General features: G+C 43.8%; 1 protein-coding gene across 2 annotated transcripts in view; it reads left to right on the plus strand.

The window, feature by feature from the left end:
• PIGN (phosphatidylinositol glycan anchor biosynthesis class N) overlaps nucleotides 1-14089 on the plus strand; it is a 369004-nt gene that overhangs the window by 192694 nt on the left and 162221 nt on the right. For both annotated transcript variants that reach the window (XM_083188060.1, XM_083188061.1), the window contains exons 16-18: nucleotides 9611-9750; nucleotides 13047-13146; nucleotides 13600-13692. In XM_083188060.1, the coding sequence (XP_083044186.1) occupies nucleotides 9611-9750; nucleotides 13047-13146; nucleotides 13600-13692 (333 nt within the window). The remainder of the gene's footprint in view (nucleotides 1-9610; nucleotides 9751-13046; nucleotides 13147-13599; nucleotides 13693-14089) is intronic.

Genomic DNA, 14089 nt, shown 5'->3' on the forward strand with positions numbered 1-14089 from the left:
CTCGAAAGCCAGCTCAGATTCCTCAGTATGAGAGACCCGGTCTGGCTTAGTTGAGGAAACCATTTCTTGTAGTGGTAATGCCAGAATAGAGAATCCTGGGATCCAATTGCGACAGTATCCACACATGTCTAGGAACGTACGGATCTGGTGCTGGGTCTGCGGCAGTACCATGTTTTGAATCGCTTGGATTCGGTCATCAGTGAGGTGTCTCAGCCCTTGGGTAAGGCAGTGGCCCAGATACTTAACCCTGGTCTGTCATAATTGTAGCTTATCCTTTGATACTTTATGTCCTGTCCCTGAGAGATGCATCAGCAGCTGTCGAGTGTCATCTACTGATGACTCCAGTGACTCAGAACACAACAATAAGTCATCGACATATTGTATTAGTTTCGAACCATTCATAGGTTGAAAGGATTGTAAACAATCATGCAAGGCCTGGGAGAAGATGCTGGGGCTGTCTATGAATCCCTGAGGGAGTCGAGTCCAGGTGTACTGTACTCCTCTGTAAGTAAAAGCAAAAAGGTATTGGCTGTCAGGGTGCAAAGGGACAGAGAAGAAAGCAGAACACAAATCAATGACTGTAAAATGTGTACAGTGAGGTGGGATTTGCATCAGGATGACAGCTGGGTTAGGCACTACGGGGAATTGGCTCTCAACTACTTTGTTTAACCCTCTTAGATCCTGCACTAGTCTGTAGCCCCTCCCCCCACTCTTTTTCACAGGAAAAATGGGACTATTGGCCGTGCTAGAGGTTCGAACTAGGATTTCTTGTTGGAGCAATCGTTGGATCACAGGGTACACACCTAGTTCGACTTCAGGTTTTAAAGGGTATTGTGGTATTTTTGGGGCTATCCTGCCTTCTTTTAAATGAATCTCTACTGGAGCTACGTTTGCCATCAACCCAGCATCCTGTCCATCTTTAGTCCAAAGGGAACTCGGTATTTGTGCTGTAATTTCAGCTACCCTAGATGGATTCGACTCTACAACAGTTGAATACAACATTAGCCTCTGAGGACTGTCCAGCATATCTTGCACTTCTTGTGCAAGATCTCTAGGAGTGTCCAGAAATACCCCATCGGGGGTGCAATAGATGACACATCCCATTTTACATAGTAAGTCTCTACCCAGGAGGTTAGTCGGGGCCGCTGCAGCCAACAGGAAAGAATGTTTGGTATGCAGAGGCCCGATTGTAACTTCTGCTGGTTTCGTCAGTGGGTAATGTTGCACTTTTCCTGTTACCCCAATTGCTGCTACTGATTGATCAGTGAAACCCAAGTGAAGGGGAGTGTTGAGAACAGATCTGGTCGCCCCTGTATCAACCAAAAAGGTTTGCCTTACTCCAGCTATATCAACCTTTACCTGAGGTTCCTCCCTGAGGTGTTGTGTCAATCTAACTGGTTGTAGGATACAGGTATGACCTGTTTCCTATTGTCTTACCTGGGTTGCCCTTAGTACGGTGTCAGCCATCAGATGGGGAGGAGGCATGTTGCGTGACCTGTCTGTCTCCTCCCATTGTCTAGGGGCTGGGTATCTCCGTGTCTCACCCTGGTGAGATTCCCAGTCTCGCCTATGTGTTTTGTATCTCCTGGAGTTTCCTGACTTGCATTGATTTGCAAAGTGTCCCTCTCTGTTGCAGTTGTAACATACCATGGGTTTTCTCCCTGTGTCTCTGGTGTTTGGTTGGTATGCAGTTTTATTTGGGACATTTGCAAAAGCTTGGATGCTGACCGCCATTAATTTTTCGGTTTGCATCTCTCTGTTTCTTAGTATGTTTTTGTCATGGTCGACAGCAGATTCCCGTAGGGCATCTACTGTCATTCCTCGCCAATTTGGGAAAGATGTCTGGACCCTGGTCCTCAATTTCTCTCTCAGCCCCTCCACTAGCACAGAGACAACCATCTCCCTCAGGTGTGGGTTATCCTTAGGTTCGGCGACACCAGTTTGTTTGGATACCGTCATCAGACCCCGGTTGAAATATTCGCTAGCTGATTCACCATCCTTTTGTTTGATAGTGAATATCTTGCTATATTCCAGGAAAATATACACCCAACTGTAAGTTTATTAGGCATATATTTTCCTGGTTGATCTCATAATTTATTTCCTTGTCTCCTCTCAACCCGCTATCCTAAATGAATTTCAAGATATCGATGTGAGTAGGGAGAAAGGCCCTCAACATGATTCTCCAATCCTTGTTGGTGGGTTCATCAGAGTTTCCCAGATCCCTTACACATTTCTGGCATAAGGTCAGATCTTTCCTAGGATCAGGGAAATCTGAAATGATGGACCGCAGTTCTAACCGTGTCCATGAATTTAACATGGTCATCTTCCTGGTAGGTATCACACCCTCTCTGTCTGCCTTACCATAGGGAACCTCCAGTGTACGTACTGGGTATGTTTGCACCACATCCGCATTACTGGGTCCTTGTATGGGGTTGTCTGTGTCTGTGCTGTGTAGTGCTTTCTTACCTGAGTCCACAACTATGCTGTTGGCATCAGCCGTCTCCTCTTCCTGTGCTGGAGCCCCAGCAGCAGGTTTTGCTGGTTCAGCCTTTCCTTCAAGCATGTTAATTGCATGGGAGACGGCCGATGTTAACAGCAGATCCTTTTCCTCTCTGGTTTCCTTGTAAGGGGATAAAACAGGGTACAGGTTAGTAATGGTTACATCTTTACTCATGTTTTGTTTAGCAGTCATTAACCCCTCCGGCACATATGGAGGTGGGGGAGCGGTTGCGGTTGCATTCCTGCGGCTGATTGTATCTGTTATTGCTAGACATCCTATTCCCCATTATTCCTGCCCTTCCTTCTGCCACAACTTAAGAATTTCAATGTGCTTCACTCTCTTCTTTCGTGAGGAAAGTAGACATATCTCATCTTTAACTGCGGATAAGATCTCTGGATCAAAACTACCAACACTGGGAAATTCTAACTTGCTGCCCTGTGTCATCTTTTTCCATTTCTCTTGGTAAACAACTGCTCGTTCACCGTGCTTTCTGCACATTATGAATGGTGCCGACCCTTTAGGTCGGCTTGATTCCTCCCTAACTAGCACGGCATCCCTGTGTGACCCGTTATTTCCCATTGTTACAGGAATAAAAGTTCACAGCTAGCAGAAACCGGTGGGTCGTTTGTCCTTGAGTCGCTCCCAAAACACTCCTCCCCAACAGAGTGACACTATTCCGCACTTAAGCGTGAAGCCCACTCTGCGAGGTTATGTACTAAATCACCACTCGCTTACGGTCAGAAACGCATAACTACACGACTTGCGGGGTGCGGCCGAGTTTTGCAGAACACAAAAAAACTTGTTTTTCCTGTATCCTCAAAACTGGTATATTTCTAAAGTGGCTAATCAGATCACTGGGTTCCGATTTAGCTTCTTGTACCCTTCCGGTGGATCAAAATAGGTAGGTCCACGGAAGGGGCAGTTCCTATGGGCACATCGTCACGTGCGCCTCTATATCTTAAACCTTGTCCTACTCTGGACTGCGCTGAGTTGTGTCGTCACACACCCGTTCACCCAATGATTGTTTCACACTGGGTGCTACTTACACCTTGGTCTTACGCTTAAACTTGCAATATTTCTGTACAGAAAATCTTCCCAGGTTGGTAGTTTCTCACTAGATACTTATGCAGGTATAAATCCATTTTAATGGCTATAGGAATCTATTAAAATAATGCTTGAGTTGCTTGTTTTTGGGAAAAATGAACAACAAAAGAAAAACTTATTTTCTCTTATTAATTACCGCTTTATCCACAGTATGTTACTATACTGTTTTTAGATAAAGCTAGTGATTTAATACTATTCACCTCTGGGTTCCTATGTGTGCTGCATGTGCAGTGCCAGTGAACAGCCACGTATGTACGTGTGTTTGTTAAATCTGTTCACAGGCCGCCGATGACTCGGCCACCCACGTGTTCTACAGTGTATTTGCAAGGTCGCGATCGGGTTTTGCTACACGCAGTAATTGAGCATAAATATGGAATAAATCCCTTAACTCAGTCCGAAAGTTACGTATAAAGATGCGAAATAAATCCCGCACTTAATCCGTAAATTACGTACAAAATTGCAAAAATTTCCCAACGTAAGCACGTGCGTGCGCACCTTGCGTAATACACAATAGACGCTACACGTTACTGTAGAAGGCCCAGAACTTATCGCCACGTGGCGGAGTCCCTGGCCCTTCAGTAACTAACAATAAAAGTTATAGTTTTGCACAGAAGGGATCCTCTATGTACTATAATAAACACAGGCCTTTGCCTCCACGTGTGCGAACCTTATCGCACGTGGCACATATACTGTAATGAACAAGCAACTCAAGACACTATACCCCGTGAAACTACTTGTGGCAGGCAGAAGTACAGCTTACTAAACACTTAATATACTTAAAAACACTTAATATTTCCTTGGATTTCACTTATTGTACTTCGGGTTCAAACGCTAGCACCACTCGAACCCTGCACCGCCGCGGACTTGGCCTATCCAGCAATGGTTAAATAATCACTTCCACCCTTTTGCTGGTATAGGTTCAAGCCGCGCGTTTGGTACAGTGTTCTAGAGTATGAAACGCTCGGACGCCAGCCCCCAACTATCAATACCTGATATTTATATGACCAAAGAACAATAAGTGAAAAGCGCAGGTTACGTACTTCTTCCGTAACTTGCGTATCCTTTATTCCTAGCTACTTGCGAACAAAGAGTAGCGCAGCGTAGCGTACCTTTACCGTGTATTGTACACGCTTGAATCAATGCAGTAATAGGAGATCCTTTCGCAGTACTTTGTCTCTAATCTGCGAATGCACTTAAAGGACAATGTCCGTAATACACCTTATCGCTAGATGCGAATAATTTAGACGAGACCACGATATAACAAGTGAGGAGATAGATTCTCCGTATATATTGTATTTAGTCCCTAATGGACAAAAGGGGATTACAGAAATAATAAAATACAGGGTAACACGTGATACAATTATCTAACAATAATTATACAATAAGACTCTACTTGGGAAAGAAAACAGGCACAGGATACAATCAGCCAACGATACAATAAAAGTAAGTACAGGGAATGCAACCGTTTACCGTCTCAAATATGCGCAGCGCAGTCCGGTCGGAGCTCGCTATATTCAGATTGAACTATAGCCCGGTCAATGGTAAGGGATAGAAGCAGTGCCGAAGTGGCCGAGGCCGCCCAGGGTTAGCTATCTTATAGGGTCAGAAGGGGGAGGTCAAAGGCCATTCCTATTGGTCAGGGTTCGAATGTCCAGTCCTCAGTGATTGGGGCAAAGTATTACACCTGGTTTACATAAGGTGCAGTGGGAGTGAACTTTGGAGTCCTTTGTGTGTTGGCATCGTCGTCGGGGGTCGTAAATAGCTACAAGAACCGGTTATATCTAGATTCTTTTGTCACACACATTTTAACAGAAATAGTCCTTGGAATATAGATTTTGTCCGTAATTATCGGACCATATGAGTTGCAAAAATTTCACTATGACCGGAGTACTGCACATGAGAAACGGAACGTAACGGTACCAAACATTATACAGACAGAAGTATGTAATGCCAATTAAACTATGTGTAGTGCTCTAAACCTTTAATTAACTATATTTTATTTGGTGTAAGTATGGTATTATGAATTTATGTGTAATAGTATGGCTGCGCTTCTGGTCCACTTTGTCACACAGACTCGGGTAAGAATACTTTATTTGCGCAACTCTGCGAACCAAAATGGCGGCCATACTATCCTAAAATGGCGTGTGTGCAACTCGACTTTAACAATATTTATATATATTTATATATATATATATATATATATATATAGTTCTGGAGTAACCACGGCACTATGGATCAATTAATTGCTATATATAGCAGTGTAGGATATAAGTAATCCAATAAGGGAACTCACCAGAGTCTCGTCGTGAAATTTTAAAAATGGTATATTACAGTTATATCATAGGTCTGTCTACATTTCTGCCACTAGGTCAAGGACAAGGCATCAGTAGAAGTTCTCACAGCACCAGAGTCAGGTTATCCATATATCCATATATACATATGTATAAAGTCTCGGGTGCCGTCGGCAGCCGCCAATGCGTATTTCACTGAAACAACTTAGTCAGGGCAAAATATCTCTCCGGCCAAGTAGATGAGAGAGTTCCAGTACTTTTCATGTGTGTGTGGTATCTTTGAACCTCCCTGCTGCCACTGTGCATGAATCTATCACGTAATCATTTGTATTTAACACTCAATTTAAAGTATGTAATAAACTAGGTGATTCATTGCGCTCTACGGGCATTCTTCACACCGGCGTAAGGGGTTCCCCCCCTTCTTAATTTGTGAACTTTTGTATTGTGAGAAATATGGTTAGAATTGTATGAAAGATGGCCTGTATTGCAACTTGAGTTATAGGTGAAATGTGTTAAATAGAGAGCATATGATTTGGAAGGGGGTGTGTATTGTTTTGTTTAATTAAAAAGCGGTTACAGAGTAAGATGTACATTGATAGTGTGGAGGGTACAGTGACATTTGTGGGTGTGTGTGTGTGTGGGAGGGGGTGCCCGCGTGTTGTTTAGGTGTGTGTGCAATAGTATAGTAGGGTGTTTTTGAGTCAGCGGATCCCCACTGGCGGAGGTCACGACACAGGAAAACAAGAGACTGGGTATTGATAGGGGCATGTGGGCATAAGGGGGACTGAAGAGGAGGGTGGGGGACACTGTGCAGCTTCTGCCAGTGGGTGAGTGTCCAGTGTGGCAGTACAGGATGGTGGCCCTGAGTCAGTGTGTCCTCCTACTGGGTGGGAGTTAGGGTGCATGAGAGCAGGAGGCTGGGCAGTAAAGCATGATAGGGGAATGTGGGCAACACAGGGTGAGCGGGTCACCACTGGTGGAAGTTACGGTTCAGGAGAGCAGGAAGCTGGGTACTGATAGGGGTGTGTGGGTATGAGGGGGACTAAAGCTTTTGTGCTGGTGCAGAGGAGGGTGGGGGACACCATGCAGCTTCTGCCAGTGGGTGAGGGTCCAGCGTGGTAGCACAGGAGTACAGGACGGTGGCCCTGAGTCAGTGTCTTCTCTTACTGGGTGGGAGTTAGGCTGCATGAGAGCATGAGGCTGGGCGGTAAAGCATGATAGGGGAATGTGGGCAACACAGGGTGAGCGGGTCCCCACTGGTGGAAGTTACAGGGCAGGAGGCAGGGCAGTGATAGGGGTGTGTGGGCATGAGGTGTAGTAAAGGTTTTCGGCTGTTGCAGAGTAGGGATGGCCATTGGTGCAGATGCCATTGCTGATTGGCATTGAAGGAGATTTTGCACCCTGCCATCGATAGTAGTAAAATATTACTTGGATAACCATCGATTGTTGTAGCTATCGATGGTCATCCATTATATCTGACTGAATAGGCAGCGGGTCAATCAGAACTCGGTGGTGGGACTTCCGGGTGGGGGGGGGGGGGGGGGGAGCTATACTCCGTGTCCCGGCACCTTAAAAATTTTTGAAACTTGATCGGTTCTCCTTTGCCATCAATGTAGGAAAACCTTCTGGTCCCCACACATCGATGGCAAAAATGTTCAACATCGGCCATAAACCTTTGATGATTTGAAATCATTGATGGTCGATGGCCATCCCTAGAACTGGAGGAGGGTGGGGGACAGTATGCAGCTCCCGGCAGTGGGTGAGTGTCTCCTCCCTGAGTGAGGGTGCATGAGAGCAGGAGGCTGTATAATAGTGGTATGTGGGCAAGACATTGATAAAAGTTTTGTCGCTGGTGCAGAGGACCGTGTGGACACCTCTGGCTCTGGAATTGCGGGAAGGGGGTCAGGGGGGTTCACAAATCGCTGGAGGGGGGTTGTGTGGGTCTGTGAATTGCGGGAGGGGGGGTAGCGGGGCCCGTGAATCGTGGGAGGGGGCGGGGAGGTGCCAAATTCGTGGGAGGGGGGGCAAGGAGGGCGGGGGACGGGGGGAGTTTTTGCCGTGTATCAAGGGAGGGGGGGCGTGAATTGTGGGAAGGGGGGTTGCGGGGGTCCGTGTATCTCGGGAGGGGGGCGTGAAACGTGGGAAGGGGGGTCCGCGATTTGCGGGAGGGGGGGTTGTTCGGCTCAGTGAATCGCAGGGGGGGAAGGTCCACGAATCGCGGGAGGGGGGTGCTCAGAATCGCGGGAAGGGGGGCCGCGGGGGTCCGTGAATTGCGTGAGGGGGGGTTCTGGGGGTCCGCGAATCACGCGGTGGGGGTGCCGTGAATCGAGCAGGGGGGCGTGAATCGCGGGATGGGGGTCCGCAAATTGCGGTAGAGGAGGTGCGGGGGTGCCGTGAATCAATCGCGGGGGGGGGGCATCGCTCACCTGGTTGGGCGTGTACTGTAGCCCTGGCTGGGCGGGGGGAGATGATGTCAAGGGGGTGGTAGTGTGTATAACACTAGTCTTTTCCCTAGAGGGCGGTGGATTTGTGTATAACGCTGGGCAGGAACGTCATACACACAGGGGATGAGTGACAGATCTGGCTAAATATATAAGAGATAACCCAGGCAGTTCCAGGCATAACTGCTAGTAGATAATAATTGTGTATTAATATGTCATGTTAAAATTTGTACCTTACAGTCTGTTTTTCTGCTGCTTTAATTTTGGTTTACATTTGTATGCATCATTTGTACCGAATTACATACTACAATTAATTAAAACAAATACTACATTAATATGAGGACAAGCAGTGGATCATTTAGTTTCATTTACAAGGGAGAATTGCTAAATCAAAAGCAAATTACACTCATTCTTCATTTATACTGAGTGTCGGAAGGGCTAGCCCTGCAAATTTACAGATAACAAGTGACTTCATTCTGCATTGTGTTATAATCAGACCCTACCACATAGAAATATTTTCATTATACTGTTGGTAACTAAATTATTGTTATAAATGATATTTCTCTGAGCACTTTATTGTATAAGCTAGAATTATTTTAGTTAAAAATGTGTTTATATAAATTTCAATTGATAGGATTAATATTTTAGACTAAAATTCATGATCACTACTGATTTAAGTGAAAGAACGTTTGCTAATACTGTAGGTTTTGGTTTAGAGGCTGCAGCATGATCTGGCTTTTTTTTTTTACAAGTATATGAGGTAACACTTAAGGTGCGTACACACGGGGGCGATTTAGTGCAAAATCGCAGGAAATATGGTCGCTGTGCGACCATATTGCCCGCAATGGGAGTGTGCACCGGCGATATATCGCCGGGTGCGGCTCCCATTTTTGCCCCTGTGGTGATCGCTGGTCGCAGGAACATGCTCCTGCGACCAGCTGATTACCACTGCCGGGCTCCCCCCGGCAGTTTCTTTTTCATCAGCGTCCATCTCTGGTCGCTGATGTAAAGTAGAAACTGAGCAATATATTGCTCAGCCATATATTGCTCAGCAATATATGGCTGAGCAATATATCTCCCCCGTGTGTACACAGCAAAAATGTTAGAATCTTTATTTTGGGTTATTCATTGTGTGCACAACTAGTGTGCTATAGGAACAGTAACAGGAATCATAGATCACTGTTGTATATTAAGTTTTAGATTAGATACATGCACAATTTAAATGTATATATATAATATCTGTAATAAGGCTTTGCAATGTATTTACTTTACAGAAACCAACATCTTTCTTGGGATATGGATTTGGTGTTCTGGGTCTCTCCACAGTAATTTTCCTGATAATCCAGTCAAGCCCATGGACCTACTATGTATATTGCCTGTTACCCATTAATATCTGGTATGCTGCATTAAAAGAGTAAGTTTAATTTACAGTACATTTTCTTAACCTAATATTGTCATGTTTTAATTCGGCTGCTTTATTTATACACTGCAATATAGATATCAGTTGGAAGTACAAACCCCACCCAAATCTAACTCTCTCAGCACATGTTACATCAGCCCCACCTGCAGTGCACATGGTTTTGTCCATTAGAGAGAGAATTTGCTTTTGCGAGTGAACCAGAATCGGGCTCAGTAAGTACACCTCAACACACCTTCGAGTAGGGAACAGATCTACATTCATGTGAAGACTTGTTGACTGGCTACAAATTAAATGTACATGACACATCCATGGTCCATCCAACATTTGATTTGGTGGGGAAGTCTCCATCCACAGTTTTGCCCCAAAAATGACTGAATCCGGATAGTCCTTCCCCCCCCCCCCCCCATATTTTGTGTGCCTAAGGTTCAATCAAACATTTATTAAGTAAAAATCAAGCATGCAGAGAAGACCAGAAACACTGCATTATTGGTCAAGCGGATTGCTTCTTACATTTTGCAAAACAGAAAGTTTCAGGTATTCCAATGATTCCATTACTGAGTGCAGTGCAGCTACTCCAGAGTCTTACCATCACTCACTGATCATGTGATCATGGGCCGATTTTGCCACCTGGACAGTTAGCAGGCTCAGGGGTGCACCAGGCTGGGCTTCAGAGAGGACAGGATGACTGTGTGTACATAACCATATGGTAAGCAGTTACAGTTTGATTGACACAAAGCCAGCCTTTAGGGGCAGAAAATTTTCATTTTCTGGGTGTGTTTGTGAAACATTCTCATACAAATAGTCATACAGCTGTTATCTGGAAACTACAAATAAAAAGGCTATTTATAAATATGGGCAACACTCCCAAACCCCCCCTTGTAGTTCTAAGGAGGAGCCCTACATACAGTAGTCTTATCATGCAGAAAGATCTTTGGTCAATAAATGGTCATCTACTGAAATCCTCACAAATGATGTCCACTCATCATAGCTTAGCCATTTTGTATGTATGATGTGTGGTGGAAGGCGCACACTTGCTGCCAAGCTTGTGCATCAAAGCATTACACGATGCAGGGCTATAGTTGCGATCCTGCACCATGGATGTGACTTGCTGCACCAAACGGGCACTTATGGTCATATCGCATTGCTATATCTGTATGTGCAGTTTCAAATAAATAATGATAGAAGGATTTGAGGGTATGTGAGGGGTTCATTTTTTTTTAAATATTTTATTGTATTTGCCACACAAATGTTTTTGACTTTTGTCTAAACATTTAACTAGCATATTGGCATAACTGTTAGGCTCTCGGAACGGTTGCTTCCATTATAATTAGGAATCTGGAATGTACTACTCACTCGCCTCTAGTGAATCAATAGAAGCATACACATTTCATGCTGTATTAACAAGTCAAATGGTTGAACTCAATGACCTGAAATTTTTTCTTGTACACTTAAAAGCTCTGTAACGAAGGGTGTTTAATTAGGCTTAGTGATGATGGCGCAGCGTTTTAGGGGGCACAGCCACAAATGCTTAGCACTCTGTAATTTGAGCTTTAAGCATATTAAATGCTGAATATCTATAAAATTCTTGCTGGAAAAAAGGTACAGTAGAACTAGCAAATACAATTGTATGTGTATATATCTGCAATAAAACAAATGAGCTTACACATGGAGTGTATGAGAAGATTTGACAACAAAAAGGTTAGTTAAAATATAATTAAAATATTTCAATATGTGTCATCTATGTTCCTAGTGGTTTTTGCAGCAGCCATGCTTGGTCACTCTCTCATCTTTAAAAGACATAAGTCAGTCGGCAGAGGAGCTTTATACCACTGAGCATACCCTACTGTAAGTTTGATTCTGATGTGATCACAGTTACCGAGTGATACAATAGGACTTGCTTGTAAAATGGAGTTCTGTGATGTGGGCTGTAAGCGTAAATGCATTTATCAATTCATGAACTAAGACCCCAGTGTTTCTTAATGTGAGTGACAAGCTAATGCACCCCATACCCCATGCCTCTCCTGGCTTCAGCGTTCGGAAAAGGGCTTTGCCCTTGATCCTGTGGGCCACAAAAGTAGGCGGCCGGGGCCGCTTGCGGCCCGCGGGCCGCGAGTTTGATCTACAGGAAGCAGGCAGGCTGAGAGGCTTAGTGGCACAGAGTAGCTGCCCAGAGCAGGCCGATTTAGCATCTAGACACTGAACCAATGCAGATTACCACAATACATAAACCGGTTAGTTGCTTTGCATAAACATTTATTTGACCAGATTTGCTTTTTCGCACTTCTATAGCTTCTGTTAATCAACAGGTATCAAAATCATTACAGACTTGTTCAAGAATCCCTATATTTTGAGAGATCCAAAGCAAGAATAGATGGCTCAACAAAATATATTTACGAATTGCTGTTTTTATTGGAAAACTTGTTAAAAGAAATATTGTTCAGTATGACTTATTAACTAAATGGCAGGTATTCAATGCTGTTTGCGAGTGGTGACAGCGAGCAGGGCTTCCTGCTCGCTGTCACCACTCACCCTGATAGCATTCAACGCAGCCTCCGCATCCGCCAATTCCCCCTCGCTCTGTTTTTTGAGCAAGGGGGAATTGGCGGATGCGGCTCCAGAATCAGCGAGACCCGCGGCTAAAAACTGCGAGTTTTCTGCAGCAGCCGCGGGTCTCGCTGCTTTGGGGAATTCTCGCCGTCCTGTGATGGCGAGGATTTCCCCACAATGTTGAATAGAGCGAGGGCCGGCGCGTGGGTTAAACAGCGAGGATCGCTGGTTTTCAGCAATCCTCGCTGTTTAACCCCCTCGCCGGCCGCTCGCTGCGGCATTGAATACCCCTCATAGTGTCAACAGGGCATGGACCCAAATGCTCACCGTTCTGCTTAGCTCAGCGGTGCCCACTGATCCTGTTTAGACAATTACTAGAAGACAATTCAGGCCCAGCAACATTTACTTTTCCCAATAAAGCCCCTGATAATTAATGTCTATGCATCAGGGTTGTTTCCGACTACTGTATTAAAATTAGTTTGACCACTAGCTGTAATGCAAAACAGGTAGAACATTGTTTATATAGTATATAAGTTTACCAATTTAGCTATTGCTTATTATGATGTATATTCATTTATCTCTACAATTTTCAATTAAAACTCATTCCAAAACAGACTATATTAATGACTTTGTCCAGCAGTTGGCACATTTCTACTTTTGTTGAGTAATAAGTGCTAGAATATTGTATTGATGTAATCTAAGTGTATATACTGTGTCATTTATTTTTTATGATTTTCATTTAGGTTTCGGATGTTTCATAGACTTAGAATGTATCTAATGACTGTTTCACCACTTGATGCCTTGGGCTATTTTGTTGTGTTTTTTTTGGGAATTGAAATATTGGTAAGTAAAATGCATATACAGTTACCTTTTTAATTTGTTCCAATTAATCATGTACAAGTTAAAAGGATAAAACTCCGCAGAGGAGATATATTAGAAACAGCATAGGTTTAGCCATTGAGAACCATAAATGTGTAGCCTATAAATATCTACACCTGGCACCATCACAAGATGTACACTGGAAAATATGCAATGTTGGGTTACAGTAAAAACAAAATTTATGTCATAGAACCAAAAGACTGCAATTACTTTGTCCATTATTTACAACTGAACAATAAGGCTTCATCAGACTTGTGGGCCCTTAGTGTCAGGTACGCATTACTAATATGGCTCTCTCCACTACCTTCAATAAATCTAATACTGCTACTGAATATCTTAAGCTAAATGTATTAACTTATGTAACTCTTTTTATTTATGATGTAAATGTAAGTAATAATTGTTCTGTTTTTTAATTAGGTCCTCAGTTTCTTCTATCGTTCAGTGCTTACAGGTGGTTTGGTGGCTTTTGCATTCTGGCCATTGATGACAAGGCTGTGGACACAAGCTAAGGTACAATATTTGTATAAAACAGTAAGGAATAATTGATCAGTAACTGATGGAGAATGGAATCCACTGGTAGTATTTATATGGACCAGTTTTGTAGATTGGTAGACGTATCAAGGGATTAGGATTTAATGATATATCAATTTATACAAGTAAGCACAGGAGGAACCACAACAAGACAGGAGTCAAGTAGACCAGGGGATGTAATTCCAAACAGGCAGTCAAAGCTGAATTCCAAAGGGTCAAAAATGAAATGAATAGTTGACTAGCCATGGGTCAATAATGACAGTCAAATACAACAAAATGAGAGCACTGCTCTTGGACCAAAAAGCATTTTAGATTGTCCACATAGCTACTAAGTGGCCACAAGAGCAGTTAAATAAAGTAAGCAGCATCAGATATA

The sequence above is a fragment of the Crinia signifera genome, chromosome 5 (assembly GCF_055691185.1).
Source record: "Crinia signifera chromosome 5, ASM5569118v1, whole genome shotgun sequence".
Taxonomy (NCBI): domain Eukaryota; kingdom Metazoa; phylum Chordata; class Amphibia; order Anura; family Myobatrachidae; genus Crinia; species Crinia signifera.